Raw genomic sequence first — 20223 nt, 5'->3', positions numbered from 1 at the left:
AATATGCGTATAATTAACGCTTTGCCTATTTTCGTCTTTTATTATATATTCTAGTCAATTTATATTACAACTAATGATCCGATTCGGCTTCGCACGAGTAGACAGAGTTGTCGAAAATAGTTTATAAACTTACTTGTTACTCGCTGATAATAACTTTTATAATAGGTGAAAGAATTTTTAACATTGATTGTGTAGTTTTTGAGTATATCCGTTACAAAAAAATCAAACTAATTCTTTCCTCTTTCTAATATTGGTATACGTAATAAAAAACAAACTTAAGAATTAACAAATATGTTGGCACAAAAATAAACCATTAGAATGATTTCGTTTATTTTTTTTTTAATAATAAGTTTTGAGGTAATATTAATAACCTGCATTTTATTTGATGCACAAAAGAGTGTATATAAATAACCTAATATGTTTTTCAGATATACATATATCTGAAAAGCTGTAAGATCGGATCTTTGATATAAAATGCAGTATAAATGGTTTCGTTTATTTTACAATATCATTATTACGATAATTATTATTATTAATGGTAAGTATCATGAAATTCGTCTTAATTATGGAATTCTAAAAATTACATGATGAAAGTATTCATTTTCATTTTTCCTGGTAAATAATTTAAGATTGTGTTCCAAACAAAAAGCCGGTTTCAATTGTAACTAATCTAGTAAATTTGATTCAATAAACTAAACTGCGGAACCAAATTTGATAAAACTCTCTATTCATTAATTAATGACGTAATCATGTAATGTATACAAAAAAAACCATACAGATTAGTTTAGAAGCAATTTCTTTTGTAAGTTGCTTAAAAATAATTAGGGCGGGCATAAAGTGACAAAAAATTTAATAGCCGTGGTTTTTACGACATTGCTTATTTTAATAGAAGGCAACAGTGTCGTTACAAGATGTTCAAGTTTACGCTTACCCTAAGACAGATTGATAGAACAAAGCGAGTCATGCTAAAGCTTTTTTAAATAATAATAAACCCGACCCATAAATTGCAAACTCGGGTTGTAATACCAAGATTAAATACTGGAAAAAACGTTTTAACTGAGTTGCGCATTTATGCCCCCTGATTTTATTTATGCGCGAAATGGAATTGCTTAATGACCCAGTAATGTGGAAAAGTGACCAAACTCAAAATTGCCTTCTGAACTTTGAATTAGAATAGTTTGTAGTTGATACTCAGCGATGTTGGTTTGTAATTTTGTTATTATAAACATATATATAATGTAACACATATAATAAATAACTGTTGTGAAGACATATGTTATATCTTAGAGTTAAAATATAGAAAAGTTAGAATTTGAAAAGTATTGAAATGTATATTTAATTTTACTTTAAACTAAAAAATAAACCTGTTAAACGTCCCTCATTTTACCATTATTTTAACATTTCAGTATCATATACATTCGAAATGTATCTTATTATAAAGAATAATGATTGTAAATAGATTATATATACCTTCTTATACAAGATTAACACGTACAAATACACTTAAAAAAAATTTTGTTAGGTAAATAAATTTCATACATCAACAAATTAAGATTTGTTTCATTTCACAAGCTCGTTTAATCTTCCTTATTAAAATGGTAATTCAGCCGCCAGTCCATTGTCAGACAAGCAATTAACTTGTGTTCGGTTAATAATTAAATTAGTTATAATTATTATAATTTACATGTTATTTTTAGTACAATGAATGACAGTAATTTTCATGTCTCGGCAGATTCATTATAAAATAACAATTTATTGTTAAAAGACTTTTAATATTAACTTTTCTGATAACCATGGAACTATAATTAGTTCTTAGTCCGTTTAATGATTATTAAACTATATTGATCTATACAAAAATAATTAATAACATAATCGAAAAATACAAAACCATGATACACTGTCATTTCTAAGGACTAGAATATTATTCCTCTGTACTTTTTAATTTAATACCATACCCCATCGTTCAAACTGAAACAAAGCTATGCAAAAATAGCTGTTTGGCTTCAACACACAGAATTACCCATGCAGATGACTTTTCTAAAAAATATGTAAATGAACACGCTGAGATATTTCCGTTGCAGATACTTTATAGCATACCACCATCGTATACTATACACATAACAATATATTTCATATATTATTCGAATTAGTCGAATAACTCGTAAATGTTCAGAATATCCTCTGTATAAATATATTATTATGAAAGTTTTGACACTAGTAACAACTATACGTATATGCACTATTATTACATATCTGTGACTATTATTATCATCATCATATCAGCTATTAACTGTTCACTGCTGAACATAGGCCTCTACCAGGGAGCTTTATCAATAGTTGCCATGCTTGGCAAGGTAGTTGGCAATCGCAGTTAGACTTTGATGACGTTTTAAGGGGGGTACTAATGCCCATTCCTCGTCTCTTAAATTCCATTAGTCGCCTCTTACGAGACCTACGGAAAAGGAAGGCGTGGCCCATTCTATGCCAGGACCAGACACTGCATTATATTATGTAGTATTTCATTACTAAAGAAAAGTATCATATGTACGATTTGTAGCTCTCGCCTTCGGATCGGGTATCAGTAAATTGATAAATAACATATCATATATGGGCAGGAGATAGTGAAATAAAGCCATGAATCACATTACAGCATTTGTTACATTAGGACACTTCATACCCTGCTTACATCGAGAATAATTAGACGTGATCTTATTACACTTATAAACTAAGTTCTAATTTTCTTATTAATTATCTAAATAACTTAAGACCAAGATTGAGTAGCAGGAGGGTGTTCGAGTTAATCCCGGAGAACCCTGCCAATTTTAAACGCCTCCGACAACCGAAGATTGCGTACCAAACATCACTGCTTTGTGATTTGAATAATTACATCAGATCTAACTGGACATATGTGCAGCCTATAAAAATATTACAGATATCATGTCAGTCATGTATAAAGCCAACACTTGAGTACCTAAACTAGATAATCTAATAAGTCAACTATTATTATAACTATGTATTATAAAGTTAACAGATATCAATTTACGTTTGTCTTAAACTAATTACATACGATTAATAGATAATCAGCTATTATTTAATAGGTATTCACTAGATTGTATGACTTTGAATTTATTTATCAAATTAAATGTAAGAATTATTAGTATCTAAACAATTACATGATTTCATACAGTCGAATAAAACTTGACATTTGTCTTTTTTTGAACTCACCACTAAACACTTATAAACTGGTAGGTACTCGGTAACTCACCCACAAACATCATGATAAATGTATTAAATAACTATTACTGCTATCTTTTATTATATTTTGTATAAATAAAGGAGTGAATTCTTAGTATTGAGGATAAGGAATATAATATTGTTAGCAATGGGGCCGCCCATTGCTAACAATATTATATCCTGTTAGGTCAATTTCGACGCGGTTCGTCCTGAAAATCATTGTGGTTAATTCCTGCCGATTTTGTTACGATTGGCCATCTAACCTGATTACATCCTTGCCTATCATCATACACTTTCTAGTGAACCTCTTCAGCATATATTGTTTTATATAACAAAAACTACTGATATGTTTTCTACAACCCACTCTGCAATATAATCATTCTACAAGTATTTTAATATAAGAACTACCGATTTTTATTTGATGTAATTTGGTTGTTATTCGATGTAATTTGGTTAAAAAAATTCGACTAGTTTCGGGACCATTCGGGACCCTTAATTTTGAGAGGCAGTGACGCGAGCGCGAGCATGACTGCGCGCCTCAGCCCGCTGAGCGTTCGCGGCACTGTCATAGGTGAGAAAGATGGCGTATGAACAGAAATCTTCGGGTATGAACTGCTGGGCTTCTCAGTCTTCCTCTTCGCCTGCCTTGTTGGTAAACCGTCGTGTGTATACAATGCTCACAGTATACGAGTACTTCACAACAATATGATTACATTTTATTTTTATTATACCGGTGTTATAAAACTATTATAAAGTGTAATAAAATTAAAAAGTCTACCTGGTTGAACCTATAATTTCTTCGTGACTATAAAAGGCGAGCGTTGTTAACTTAGAATATTGTGTATGAATATTACTATGTTTCCGTGAAGAAAGCAGTGCATTTCGCTTAATACCGCCAGTTCTTGTCATCTTCGTAGGATTTAACATGATAATATTATAATATAAAATGTATGCCCACACCGACGTACACGTATTCACGGGCTTTGCAAGCAACGGAAGCAACGGAAGTACTACATTAATAATACCAGAAAGTCAAGTAGACAGAAACCATAGCACCATCAAGACGGTCAAATATACAAATTACACCTATTTTCGATTGACGAAGGCAAGAACAATAAACAACGTCAAATACTCCGATTCAATCGGACCTCTTTTGCTTCCTTCACATTCATCAATCTATTTATATAGACTCGTCGATTATAGGTACTTTTTATTTGACCCTTTTCCAGCAAAACACCTATTTGGTCGACGTACGTTAGCCTCAAGCGATTCCTACCAACATATATTCGTACACTTATATTCATAAAGTATATTTATTTCGTATTTTCATCTTTTCCATATGCCATAACCAATACCATATCTTCATGGCAATATTTGTTATTGCGTCATCTTTCAATCCAGATTTCCCTCTAATGTTAGACTACTATATATAAATACTTTATTGTGCTATTTTATTATATTTTTATTTCATTTTCAACTTAAAGTATGACCAATTAAAATTTACTTTTAATTGGAAAAGTTGAGATACTTTTAAGCCTTTATTTTCACTTCTTGAGAAATTCCAGTCTGCAATTATTAAGCTCTTGATTAAATTATTAGTTGAAAAATGTAGACGACCGCGAGAACTTTTTAACTAAATTGTTTTATTTTTCGGTCGCTTCCAAAAGAAGTAATTTCTTATTTGGTCTGTATTTTTTGTAGCTATATTAATGGATAATATTACCAATTCTGAGCCTTTCGATTTTCTTTTTCTGCTTTTTTTATACTATGAATATCTTTCTTTCTTTATTTTTTCTTCAGATTTTGTTTTTGATAGAGTATTTGATAGAGTTTACTCTAATTTTTTTTTACAACTTAGAATGGCAAACAAGCCTATTAAATGGAAAGTGATTACCGTCACCCACAGACATGAACAGCACCATGAACTTCCCAAAATAAACTGTGACGTCCAAGATACCATTCATGCATTGCCATTTCTGAGAATTAGGGTATTACGACCTCTGAATACCTTAACAGCTTATCCAATCTTCACAAAATTTTAAGTAAACGTAGTAGATTTCTAGATAATATGGATAATAACATGTATCCTTTGTATGTCTGTTAAACTTAGAAAAACATATCACCATGTTTTTCAAGTATAAATTTGTCTTAAACCTGATTTATGTTCAGAGAAGTATTTTTTCTAGAACTTCAAAATTGTGATCAGATTATATGAAGTCTTACGATGAACATTGTTATAATTTTAATAAATATGTGATGAAAGCTCCTATTTTATATTTATTGCTGGACATTTCACGGCCATATTTCAAACTTTTTATGAGAGATAAAGAGAGATGTAATAGAGAGAATTATATCTCTATAGCCATTTATGTCGAATTTACTCATGTTTTAAATTGCTTTAAATTATACATGAGTAAATTCGTCATAATCAATTACAATACAGTATGATACCATAGTTATTATTCAACTAGAGATATTACATTACACAAATATATTCTGTGATATATATGGTACTATATATTTCCCATCAAGAGTTTTACACCAGATAATATTTGTTTTACGAATATCCGTATTATTATTATAACTTCATAAAAACTTTTATAATTAAGCTCATGTTAATTTTGACCGCTTAAGTTACAGTGAAATATGCAAACTTAGTTTCAGTGCTGTGTGTAGAATCCTAATTTAATGGTCTACTAAACAAACATTGGTTCAACACATTAAGTAATTTGTATAAGTTTATATGTATAGTTTAACGTATTATATGCACGTATTAGTCTATACGTATCGATTTACTTATATTACCTATGTACCTTTGTTGATTACCTGTCTATCATAGCTCCCATATTATCGATTAAACATATAACTATTCAAATCACAACACTTCTATATTTAGTGAAACGCAAACCGACTTCAGTAGGTTGGATCGAAAGCACTGGTTAATTAATACAGTTAGCATGTGTAACATCAAGTTTGGACTCGATAGTTCGTATAAGCATAGAAACAGATTCAGAGTTAGATGAAAAACTAAAACATCTGAAGTACGAATACTTTCTATATTTTATTTATTTAGTTTTTGCTTTTATTTGGCGATTATAATTTTATGATAAATTTTTATATTGCTATCATTATAATTTACCAAACGAAGTTGGTAATTTCAATTCCATTTACGGCAGGTAAAGTATTAAATAGATACATTTTATATTTTACACTTATAAAGGTTGCCATATTCTACTTTTTTGTACAAAACATCTTTAAGTATTCACCATGTCGTAAAACCTTTTTTGAACACCGAAAAAATCCATTATCAGTACCTTCATTCTAAATATTCCCAAAGAACTGTCGGTAAACCCGAAACGAAAAAATCAATCCCTAGAGAATAAAAACACGTTAGAAGGAAAATTTAAACAAAGGCATTCATTGATGGTATTATCGTGACAAGCCACGTTACGTTTTGTTCTCCAAATGTATTTTTTTTAACAATACTGTTGTCGATATGCCAATTTGACATTTGTATTCATACTATTAGATTATTGCATTTCAAGGCCTATCGGCATCTCATGAATTAATGTGTTCCATCCCCCTTTCGCGGAAATTGCTTTAATATTAAACACATTGTTATATATATACAAAACATATTATATTACTTCAGAAATACTCGGCTTCGCCTCGTCCTTCCAAATTCAATAATTCCATGCCATAAATTGCTTTATTTCCGATCTCAAGAGTAATGTATTACTTTGTTCACGGTATTTATCATCGCCATAAATTTAATTAGAGTTTAAAATTGGTACAGTATTTTTATGTAGACCTGTATGAGTAAGTGCCCTATTTGAACTATAGTGTCGAGGAAATTCTTAATTAAATGACATAATATTAAATTCAGCGAATTAATAAAATAATGCAAATTACTTGCGGCGATTTTTGCTATAGGTGTTTTTGTGCATAAAAGAAGGCATCACTACCAGCAAATAAAATATTGATGTCAATTATGTTACTGAAATAAATACTTTTCCATTTAATTTGATTTTAATTAAAGAAGAAAGTAAACATTTTATTTTAATTATTATAATGTGCATTTGTGATAACGTATACAGCATGTCTGTGTATCCGTAAGAGACCTAGCATGAAAATTGATTAATAGATATGTACAATATACATATATAAATATTACTATATTTAGTTTTTTAAACATGAATATTCTTTAATAATAATTACTTATGAAAAAATTTGTTACTCGCAATTACATTAAATACTGCTTTATAAGTTTTTCACCACCTATCTATTAACAAATATTCACATTTACTAAAAGTATTAGCAGAATTCCCACTAAGAAAAAAAAATTAAATATATACTAAATAGGTGTATCCGTTCTCTGAATAAATAAATATATTCTTATTGAAGGATAAACGTAATTGATTCGAGCGACATCTGATTCAGGGAAATACTTAGATAACGAGATCCAGTCCTCCTAAGTAAATGATTACCCGCTTGACTTCTCTACAGTCCCTAATCTTATACATATAGAACTCGATATTCTCAGTAAGAGACAAACAAAATACCTATATAATAAGAATAATCCCGAAGTCGTGATCAGCTTTCTCCACAAAATTTAACAAAAAATATATACTTTTACTTTTATTGTTATTATAAATGCTTCACTGGATATTTGACTATTTTAAAAACTCTTATTATTATCCTGCTACTAGCCAATAAGAGAATTATAGATATGCTTCTCTTATTGAAAGGTACCCATGGCTGGTAAAATTTTTAGTTTTACTTCTCTTGCGGTTCTTTTTACTTCTCTTCTATTACGGAATATTCTTTTTCACCCATATATTTTATGGTAAAGTAACCTTCACATAAAGATGTGAAAATTACCATAAATATCACAATATCTCTAAGACTCTCAATATACTTTATTTACTTATTGGTACATCAAATAAAAAAAAAAAACAGTAAAATAATAATACTTCCAGGCGAAACAAGGTAAGGGATTTTAAAAAGATGGGAAAGGATGGAGAGCTAAAAATAATGAGGTGTGGAATGTCGAGCAAACAAAAAAGAACGGATCGAAATGTACCAAATAGAAAAATTTTATTTGATATAATTAAATGCTTCATAGAAAGTTAATAGCAGTGATTATTTGGTGGAAAGATAACGCTTCATAAAAAGGTGATATTACAGATGGTATTAAATGAATCTGAAAAAACACAAACGAAAAAGAAAAACCTAACATAATGGAGCAAAGTGAAATATGAAGAGTTAATAGTTTAAGGAATTTCAATGGTTTGATAAAACTCTGATAGAAAAAGCGAATAAAAAGACAATCTAACTTATGAAAAAGCAAACATGTATAAATGTAATAAAGCATATAAAATTAGATATTAGACTAGGCATATACCGATTAATCTAAAGACTATAATACGAGTACACTTTGTGTTTAATCTTCTAAACAATTTTATTCCAAAAACTAAACTTGCAATGGATATGACTAATCTGTTTTTGTTTTAAACATAAAAAAAATTAATTGAATTTCCGAGAGTAATTATCGATGGAAATGGAACGGGGCCGTTCGTAATGACGGTCTTTGGGAGATACCTACGTGCAGCAGGAGACTGATAACGACTAATATGATGATGATAATCATCTATATGTTGATTGTTATTTTACATAGGAGTAAATTCAATTAGAAAGTGGCATGAACTAGAATACGGATAGATATGCTAATCACATCTTTCAAATTGAATGTATCATATGTATGTATTTTTTTGTCGATTTTACTTTAAAAATATAATAAAATATTTTATTTTATTTTATCTTTATTTGGTCTCCTAGTAATTGTTACACTGATAAGATTTAATATTAAAATTACCGTCTATTTATACTTAGTGTACAATCATTTTAAAGGAAACACAGCATGCTAATTAACAAAAACAATAATATGGTATAACAATCTCTTGAAGTATTTGACATTGGTATAGTTTTTTAGATTCAGTAGATGATTGCTTCACATAAGTTTTTTAGCTATTTAAATTAACTGTAATGCTTTCCTATAGAAATCCCCTTCTGTATCGAAGTGAATATCCAAGTGTTGCTTGCAATCATTCAACAGCTTGCAAAGACGTGGTACAGTGGAGTTGGCACCAAGAACAGTTCTACGGAACGACACGGACATTAGACTGCTGTAACTACGGGGATAGTGTACGGGCAATCGAAAATTAAATTTGGCAAGAAGCTGAGAACAGTCAATTCTGTTCCTAAACAACTTATATAAGAACATTAAATCTATTAATGTTCTACGCTTATCAAGTGATACCATATTGAAATAGATAAGTCTGTTCCCGTAGGCCACCAAGGTCTTAGATTGTCGAGCTGAAAAAGCCAAATGCCAGAGAAACCTTTTTTGTATACGCTCTAATCTTAAAATATGGGTCGAATAATGTGGTCGCCAAACCATCGAACCATATTCCAAGACGTTTCGAACTAATGAATAATATAATTTTATTTTAGTTTTTGGATTTACAAATTCCTTGGCATTGCGAATTACAAAACCTAAAGCTCTTGATGCCTTTGCTATTACAAACTCTATTTGAGGTAAATATGTTAATTTATTGTCTAGAAGTATACCCAGATCTCTTATAGTGCTCACTTCACTTAAAGTTTCACCATAGATGTGACAATCAAAGGCAATTTTATTGTGTTTTCTAGTGAATTTTATATGAAGACATTTCCTGAAATTCAGAGACATGCCATTATATTCACACCACATAATTAGTCTATCCAGATCGCGTTGCAAAAGCACACAATCATAGACAGATCTTATAATTTTTGCAAGTTTCAAATCATCTGCAAACAAATATGCTAAGGACGACTCAAAACCCGAAACAACATCATTTATAAATATGTTGAAGAGAATCGGACCAATATTAGAGCCTTGAGGGATACCTGATGTAATCATTTTATTGAGCGATTTAAATCCATTAATAACAACGTAAAATGATCGACTGGTTAGGTACGATCTCAGCCATGATAGCAAAGGATCTGCAAAACCATATAAAGATAGTTTTTGCAGCAGAATATTATGGGGTACTGAATCAAAAGCTTTGCTAAAGTCTGTATAAATAGCGTCAACTTGCAAGTTAGTATCTACAGCTTCAGTAATAAAATCAGCAAATGTTACTAAATTTGTATTCACTGATCTAGCCTTGACAAAACCATGCTGAAAGTCCGTGATTAATGGTTTTATGAAATTTTGAATCAATGGACATATCAACCTAGCCAAAACTTCGTCTTTAGAAAATTGAACATTCGTAAGTCCATAGCCTAAGCTTGATGGCAATAAGTACCTTGCCACATAATTATTATCCAACAGTGTTTGAGTATCTGACCCATAAATAGACGCAAAGTAATTAGAGAACATTTCACAAATCTCAAATCCATCTGTACTGGAATCAACGCCATTGGAAACTTCGGCCGGAAATGAACTACCTTTATTCCGTTTACTTTTAATAAATGACCAAAACTGTTTCGGATCTTGTTGTATCTTTTTTTCACTATTATTTAAAAAAGTTTTGTAACAGTCTGTGGTCATTTTTTTACATCTCTTACTTATAATATCTAGTTCTATTTTATCCCTTGGATTTTTGTATTTTTTGTATTTTTTTAAAAGTTTGTACTTTTCTTTATAGCGATTTATTAAACTATTGCTAAACCAACACGGATACGTGTTTTTCTTATGTTTGTATTTCGGCACAAAACGAATCAGGACATCCTCAATTATATTGTAAAAAATAGCCACTAAATCATTAACAGAGCCAAGATTTTCAAACTTTTCATTCCAATCAATACTCTGAAGATATCCATTGATAGATTCGTAATCCGCTCTGTGGAAATATTCCGGTAGAAATAACGATTTCCAATGGCGGATGAAGCAGATCAATTCTACTAAGAGATGCAGCTGCCCTATTGACTTCGCAATGGGAGAAGTCAACCAGAACAAGATCAAGTATATTGTTTCGAATATTGACAACATTGTTGCACTGATGAAAATTATTAATTCTACAAAAATCTAGCATTAATTGGTCTCTGGCAGATAAACGATATCCAATAGTAGAATTATCTATAGCCTTCCAGTCGATGCTGCCCAAGTTAAAATCGCCAAATATACAAGTATGCATATCATGGATTTCAGATACTCTATTGCAATTTGTTAAGAATTTATCCAGTAACATTCTATCAACAGGAGGCGGGAGATACAATGCGCATAAGGCGACTTGATGGATTGAATCAGAAATAGAAACATTAATAACAACCCATAGGTCTTCACAGCTACTCTCCCATGACTTTTTTCGGTGGGATACAAGCTCTTTCGTGACAGCAATAGCAACACCACCTCCCTCACTCTTAGAACTATTACTAGTCTGGCGATCACGTCTATATACAACATACCTATCACAAAAAAGTTCCGAACTGTCTATACCATCGTTTAACCAGGTTTCAGTTAATACAATAATGTCCGTGTTACAATTTAACACATTTAAATAGAAATCCTGTGTTTTGGTTTTAAGCCCACGGACATTTTGATACAATATATTAATTGATGAGAATTTTAAAGTTGTACAAACTACTACATGACTTAAAATAATACTATAAAATTTATACTAACTTATTTATACAGTCTATGCTCTTTATTAGATTGTAGTTAGCTCCATCATCCTTCCGCACAAATATTCTTCCATCACGTACCCAAACATACTTATAGTTCAACGCCTTCGCTCTGGACCGCGCTGCAGCGTGAAGTGCCTTATTAGCAGGTGAGAGATGTTCTGTTATATAAATGGGTCGTTTTATGTTACTTATTTCAGCGGATACAGTGTTAAGTTTATCGTGTGGATTAGACTTGTTAAACTTAATTGCAGCAGCCATAAAACTATCGCGAGTTTTTCGAGAGTTAAACTGCACTACAATTGAGCGGGGACGTGAACTAGACCGGTTTATCTTTGCAGTACGTATACAATGTGTGACACTTGACTCCGAGATGCTGTAACCAATTGCATTACCTATCTTTTGAATCATTTCAAAGGTGTTCTCTCCATTAGTCTCCGGGACGCATTGTACCTCCAAATTATTAGCACGTGTAGCCTGTTCGATTTGGTTAATACGATTGTTCAGATTTGTAATTGTGGAACGCATGTCGACGGCTTCAGACTGCAAGTTTTTTATGATTTCTGAGTTGATATTATTTTGTTTTATAATTTCTTCATATTGAATGTTTATAAAACTCATGGAATCTCTCATATTACGCATTTCATCTTTGACAGCTCTCAATTCATTAGTGAGAGTCTCACTCATGTTAGAAATCGCTGTTTTCAACTCAGATTTAATAACTTCCTTCACCAGGTCTCGAATGTCATTATGTGTCATATATGCTGCTGATTCTTTTTGTTCCGAAGGGGATGAGAGGGCCATTCTTTTATTAGGCCTTTTGGATGCATTGCGTTCAATAGGATTAAGACCATCTTGACGTGCTGGTGTTACGTCTTTGTTTAAGCTTCTTCTTACAGGTTTGCAGGCTGGGCATTTTCAATCAGACACGACTTCAAAGTCTGACGTATTCCCATTTGGATTCAAACAATTAATATGATATGCATGTCCACACTGAGAGTAGCAAATGTATTCTTCCTCGCTATTATCCAGGCCGCAGCAACCCCACGATAAGGATGATTCCGACATTTTTATGGTATAGATACTCGAACACAGCGTCTAAATTCTCCCTATTAATTAATCTTTAATAGTCTTTTGTGGTAGGCAACACTGAGTCCAATATGATGGTCGACAGTATCACGTAAAATGTGGGTAGTTTTCAATTTCAAGTTTGACACTTATTATGAGATGAATCGAAATCCGCGAGTATTTATTATGAAAATTATCACAATTATGAGAAATCTAATTACTTACAAACAATAAGGTAAAATTTGCAACAAGCGCAACTATATTTGCAAAAGATTGAACACTTTAAATTAGTATAATGGAATTTATTTTGGGAACACAGTGCATAGTATGTTATTAGGTTAAGTGTTGCAAAATATTGTAAAATATCATTATTAGTTCTTATTATTTTATCATTTCTCAAAAATGTCATGTTATCAAAAATCATCCACAAATTGTACAATATGGATATTCTGAAAAATTTATATTCTGATAGACTTCATAAATTATTTTAAAATTTACTTATTCTTTATAATACACAAAAACTCCGATCGAAATCGATTAATGAGTATATTTTGGAAAGTGTCATAGTTTTGTATAAAAATAATGCATAACGTCTTCATGCAATCTAAAATCTTATTATATTTATTCAAAGCTAATAAATCATGCAGGAGCAACTTTACACCAAACTCGTAGCCCCTAAGTTTTCACAGCTAAGCACCAGGGAGGTGCGAACTTTCCTCGTCGCCTGTTCGCTGAATTCACAGCAATTTCTCATAATTTATGACCCACGAAGCGCCCTAGCTAAATTTATAACATAATAAACACAGGCTATATTGAAAGCACATTATACGTCAACAGTTGATTACTTAATTAAGATCTGTCTAGAGATTGTTACAAATTTATTTTTGGACGTAAAAGAAATTAATCGTTATAACTGTACTAATTGTCTACTGCTGAACATGAATTTCCTCCTATTGGGGGTTTTGCCAGTAGTGTCTACGCTTTGCAGGTGAATTAGCAACCGCAGTTTGCCTTTTGATAACGTTTTAAGAGGGACGCTGCTGCCCATCCCTCGATTATTAAGCTCTTAGCCTCGCCTTTTATGACACACACAGGAAAGGAAGCGATAACCCATTCTATGTCGCTATTTCTTTATATTATTAAAGACTACATTGTTGTATCTTAATAACTGTGCACGACGCACCTTTTTAGTTTCTTTTTTTTTTCGCACACATTTTTTGTGGGCGAAAGGACTGTATGCTGGTATGGAAACACGGTGTTTTTGAAAGATAATATAATTATATAAAAAATATACATAGCAAACCAACGGAGTAAAAAAGCGAACGAACAAAAAAAACTGACATGGACTTCAAATTATAAACAAAACATCTTTTTAATAAAATTAAAAAAGAAACTAAAAAGGTGCGTCGTGCACAATAACCATTGGAAAAAATCATCATGTAGTCATATTTGTCTTCTTCTTTTTATACTTAGCACATTCGCAGTTTATGTGGGGTCGGATCTTAATTTTATAGTGCCAAGAGTTTCTGTCCTAGATTGTCGGCTTAAATACATTATTTTCCGATAATAATTTATTCATAGTAGTTCACCAGTTAGCATGGAGTCGCCCTCTCCCTCTTTATTGTTCGGCCAATTGCAAAGATTTTCCAATAACATGTTTCTCATCTCTTCGCATTATGTGGTCATATCGTCTAAGACGGCTTTATGACTTTTTCCAATATGAGAACAATTTTAATACTACCATAAATAAATTCGTTTTTTAACTGCCTTCAAATAGAAAAAAGTTTTCAATACGATTGTATTTTTTATGTTTATTACCCCATAACTCTGTTAGTTGTAAACTGATTAGAAAAGTTTTTGTCGTTATCTGAAAGGGTATACTTGACTGAAGAGATTGCTTAGCGATAAGACCGCCTTTTGTATTGCTTTTCATTAGTATATGCTGTATTCGTTATTTTTCTTTTTACTTAGTGCAATAAAGTGTAAAATAAATAAATAAATATACTTGTAAATTAGTTCCATAATAATGTTATCAAAACCGGTTCAAAAGTTTAGTTTCTAAATCAAAATAACTAGTTTTAATAATAAAATAAGTAATAATGGCCGCAAGCTATCTACATACGTACTAAAATCCATCAAGCTTGTTACAGTTTTTATTTATATTTACAAACTTTCACATCTAAAATAGAAGTAGAATTATTTTTAGCTAGCTTTCATCCGCAACTTTGTCATGATCGGGATATATTTACTGACCAGCATAAACAGTGTATCCTTCCTAATCTTATATAATATGTGTATACCAAATTTCACACAGATTGATTAAGTCGTTATGGCGCTATAAGGTAACAAACGCACTTTCACACTTATCACATTAGTAAGGATTATCATATACACCTACTATTCTATAATAATATAAAAGTATAAACTTATTGATTTATAAGCGGGAATGAACAATTACAAGATTTAAATATGTGTAACTTCATACAGGAATTTGTATTAAAAAAAACTCTAGTTTTTAAATATAAGATAAAAATTATTTCATTTAATTTATGTTGTTTTAAACCTATTATAAATTCAATACTGTCAAAGAATATTATATTCAGAGATGTTTCCTTCCACAAACACTCAAGTTATGCAATAAGCTCTCTGCCGAGGTATTCCCAAGAGACTACAGCATGGGGTTCTTCAAAAGGGGGGTAAAGAGGTTTCTTCAGGGTCGGCAACGCGCGCGTAATACCTCTGGTATTGCAGGTGTTCATAGATTACGGTAACCACTTATCATCAGGTGAGCCGTATGCTTGTTTGCCACCTCATTGGTATAAAAATAAAATGGCACCTTTCTCATATCCACTTAGTTTCGTTTTATTAAAGTCTCTATAAGTTCCTGAGACTGGACTACATGAATTTGTAATAGAAGTAGGAACAAAGTTATCTCTAAGAAATACGACACCACTAACTTTACGTATTTTTCATTCAGTTGTTTGAAATATTGTAAGAATATTAGAACATAAAATATATTATATCTCGAGTTTCGTAGAAGTTTAACTTAGTTTGATCATGAATCGCTAGTATGAATTTCCTTTGCATAATAATGATACAAGGAATGTATAAAGTCTTTCAGAAGTTAACAGAAGTTAAACTCCAAATCTTGTTTCGTCACCGTTATTGAAGGTATTTTCTTGAGGTGGGTCTAATAATTTTGTAGAGGAACTGCGTGTATACTTAGGATATTAAATAATATTTTATAATATAAACGTATAGAAATTGTTGCTAAGGATTGTAATGTTATTGATATGATCGCTTAGGTTGGGGTGAAATTTCTAATTTTACGAAGACGCAATCTTACTTTATCGACGTTTATTGCGGGAGAGCTACAAAAAAGTTGTTATTATAAAAGTACTAAATCTTAGTATTGTCAGCCAATAATATTTTTAATTATTTATATTTTCTTTCGAATATTTTCAAATCACTCGAATGAAAATTTCGTCATAATTAGCTTTATTGTAGGATCATCAATTAATATTCAAATCATAAAAAATTTGGTTTAAATAATCAATCAAATTATTTAAACCAAAATTTTTAAGCGATTGCTTACTAAGACATTACAACGCTATATGTATTATTACTACAAAAGAGGTGTCGATAAAATTCAAATATTTAAGTTTACTTTAATACTATTTTTTTTTTAACTTTGAACGCTGTCAAGTTTTTCATAAACATACATTTTAAAAGAAAGGGCAAAAAAGCCTTTAAATGTATTTCGAAAGCACTATAATAACATTAACAAAAGAAGTAAATGATAATCCAAATAAATTGAATGTGACATTTTTTTTCTTACTCGGATTACGATACATTACAAAATTCATGTTGTCATTTTTAGGAAACTCCCATCTTGCTCGTAACATCTGTAATTTACCTGGCGAACGGGGTGGCCATTATCCTAAATAATTACTTTAGACGGCTACCAGTTACATTCCTATGGGAAATTCAGAACCATTGCCACGTTCCTACCCTATATTAAGGGCTCTTTGTCTGCACAATGAATTACTGTTTATAATTGTTGCAGATTTAATAAACAAGAAAGTTATTGTTATATATATGAAGGACCGTAGGCACTCAGGAATTAGTTTCTGACTAATATCGTAACTTTTTAACCACCGTACGGTGGTTAAAAAAATTACGGGAAGACCTATTTTCAGCATTTGACAGTTAAATATATATATATATATATATATATATATATATATATATATATATATATATATATATATATATATATATATATATATATATATATATATATATTGTCACATTTTCACTTATGAAGTTATTTTAAAGGTTTTTAAAATTTATAGCTTTAATATAATTTTTAATACTATTACTTACGCTGTGATATAATAAAAACAAGTAAGTATTATGACGTATAATGTTATTTATCTTCTTAATAACTTACGTGTGTTCCATTAAGATAAACTTCCGCCATTCTTATCTGAATAAAAAATAACTATAATAATACAGTCCGTTCATAATACCGAAGCTTTTACTGTCCACTTTTCTCATATTCTGTTTACCAAAACATCAAAGTATCGATATCAAGTTTACCTTTAATGGAAAAGTAAAAGAAATCCGTCGTTAGTATATGTTCGAGTTAAAAACTTTTTTATGCAAACGATATTTTTTGTGATATACTAAAACTTATTACTGTAAACAAATGGGGTTGTCCCGTTTTTGTCCTGTGATGTCACGTCCTATTAGGTATGAAATGTGTTCCTTAATCATGCTAAAACATGGATACCGTATTTTGTTTTGAAAGTACCGCGGATGGCAGTGTACAAGATATGTAATAGAATTTATCATACTAATAACAAAATATTTATATTCACGAAAACTTCCTTACATAGTTATTTACATAGTAATATTGGTATTTACGTATATACGATACGAATCAATACGATATTCCTCTTTGTGAATTTGTTTATCTATTACTGTTTCACGTAACGGCTACGAATATATTTGTTATGAATTTTTGCAGTATATAAAGCTAAAATTGGATCAATATAGACTATAAACAATATAGATCACTCCATGCTGTGTGGTCTCAGCATAGAAGAGAGTAGAACCTCTTCCTTTCCCATAGCTGTCATCAGAGGCGATTAAGAGAACTTAAAGGTTTGGCAGCTTCCCTCTTAAATATCACCAAAACCCTTACTGCACGCAGGCAGGGTTACCATTCTATTATCATCCATTAAAAAAACCCTTACTGCGGTTGTCAACTCCCCTGCTGAGCGTGGCAACTACTGGCAAAACCTATGCTATGTTCAGCAGTGGACAGTGTTAATGGCTGATATGATAATGATAGAAAAAAAAATAAAAATTAGCCTTTTAAATAGAAATAGAATTTTTAGTATTCCTATCTATTGTCAAATAGAGTATTATCACTACTTGAAAATAGAGACCATGATAAATTAATGTAACCTAATAGGTAGGTTGTACATGCGAACAGTGGGAGGAAAGGGATTGTTAGAAATGTTAAAATATCGAGTCGACATCCACGTAGTTCCCCCTGGAAACCATAGTGATTAATTCTTGTTCAATTGGTCACTATAAGCCAACTGACCTGCCATCAACCTCACCTGTCACCCTTCACTGGTGCCCTGTCAGTGTACACCGATAGCGTAGACAGGGTTACCATTCTATCTTCACTTATAAAAAAAAATACACGCCAACAGTTACAAGCACAATTATATCAGAAATAAAAAATTATAATATTATGCTCAGAACTACTAATCGTAGATGGGGTAGTCAAAGTCAATGTTAACGGTTACTTTTGAATTGTAAAGTAGAGCTACTTTGTAATTCTAGTGGGTGAAGTCGAGGGAAATAGGTACCTAGTAATTAATCTAAATTATACCTATATTCTAATGGTGGCTTACCACGTTCATTTCATACAAAGATCGTAACCATGTACTTTGATCACAAACAAAAAAGATTTAAATGACTAGGTTTTAATGTAAACCAGCTGAAAATTAGAAGGGTACTCACCGAAATTGCCTTTTAGATAAACTAATTCAACGTTGCCTTTTGAATTCAGTCTATTATTTCTACTAAAGAGACAAAAAGTCACGACAAGGTCATGTTCATTTGATTTTACCTAACAACGAAAAAGGCATAAGTACGAATACGTTTTAATTGAAATAGACTGACTAAAATTGCGGTAAAAAGGTGAAGTGATACAAAAGGTATCACTTCATCTTTTATCTAGTATAAGGTATCATTTTTACTGGAAATCACAATTTTGTAACTTATATAATAAATAAATAATAATCTACACATAATCCTTACTAATATTATAAATTTGATAGTAAATTTGTTTTTTTATTACCTTATAGGGCCTTAACAGGTTAACCAATCACTATAAAATTTTGGTATAGACGTACTTTATGGGATAGAAAATGATATAAGCTATTTTTCATCACGGATAGTAAACCTATCCCGATCACACTGAACGAAGTCACGTATGAAAGCTAGTATATTATAATCTGCACACTATAATAGAATCGATCAGTATATACTCGTAGTATGTATTGATTTTTTTAAAAGCATTTCATCTGCACAATCTTTTTTACTTATTTAAAAAATAGAATATGAATTTAAACCTACATGTAAATTTTTGCTCCTAACCATTTTCAATAGAGTCCTTTTAATACCGGTTAAATATAGATAATCTTATTGAAAAGGTTTAATTGGAGAAGGGTTTGTTAACACTAAATAACTTTTTTAAGGTTACATTAAAATAATTTTGTAGTGACTTAATATACATATAAATTAAGACAAAATGTTATAAATGTCTATGAAATAATCTCGATTTCATACTTAGTATGAATATACTTGGCTGTGTAACCCTGGCTTAGTATATGCCGTTCCTCCCTTTCCCGTGGGTGTCGTAAGAGGCGACTAAGGGATGGGCAGCAGAGTCCCTCTTAAAATATCACCAAAGCTTAACTGCGGTTGCCAACGCGCCTACCAAGTGTAGCAGTTACTAGCAAAACCTCCCAAGGGGAAGACTTTTGTTTAATAGTGGAAATTCAATGGCTGTATCACCATTATCATGAATGTACTTATCAAAGAGATATAATATTGAAATAATTTCAATTTTTTTGTGACTACGTGATTGTAGCCACGTGATTACGTGATTACGTAGCCAATTCTGAACCTATTTTCATTTTTTTTTTATAATAAAGTTAGTCTCTTATT

At 31.0% G+C, this 20223-nt stretch overlaps 1 protein-coding gene across 1 annotated transcript; it reads right to left on the bottom strand.

Moving 5' to 3' along the window:
- Positions 1 to 11892: 11892 nt before the first annotated feature.
- Positions 11893 to 13086, bottom strand: LOC128200983 (uncharacterized). The gene has a single exon (XM_052896384.1). The coding sequence runs from the start codon at positions 12703 to 12705 to the stop codon at positions 11893 to 11895; it is 813 nt and encodes a 270-aa protein (XP_052752344.1). The 5' UTR covers positions 12706 to 13086.
- Positions 13087 to 20223: the final 7137 nt, after the last annotated feature.

The sequence above is a fragment of the Galleria mellonella genome, unplaced genomic scaffold (assembly GCF_026898425.1).
Source record: "Galleria mellonella isolate WM207_F2 unplaced genomic scaffold, CSIRO_AGI_GalMel_v1 utg32, whole genome shotgun sequence".
Taxonomy (NCBI): domain Eukaryota; kingdom Metazoa; phylum Arthropoda; class Insecta; order Lepidoptera; family Pyralidae; genus Galleria; species Galleria mellonella.
This window is presented reverse-complemented; position numbering and strand designations above follow the sequence as displayed.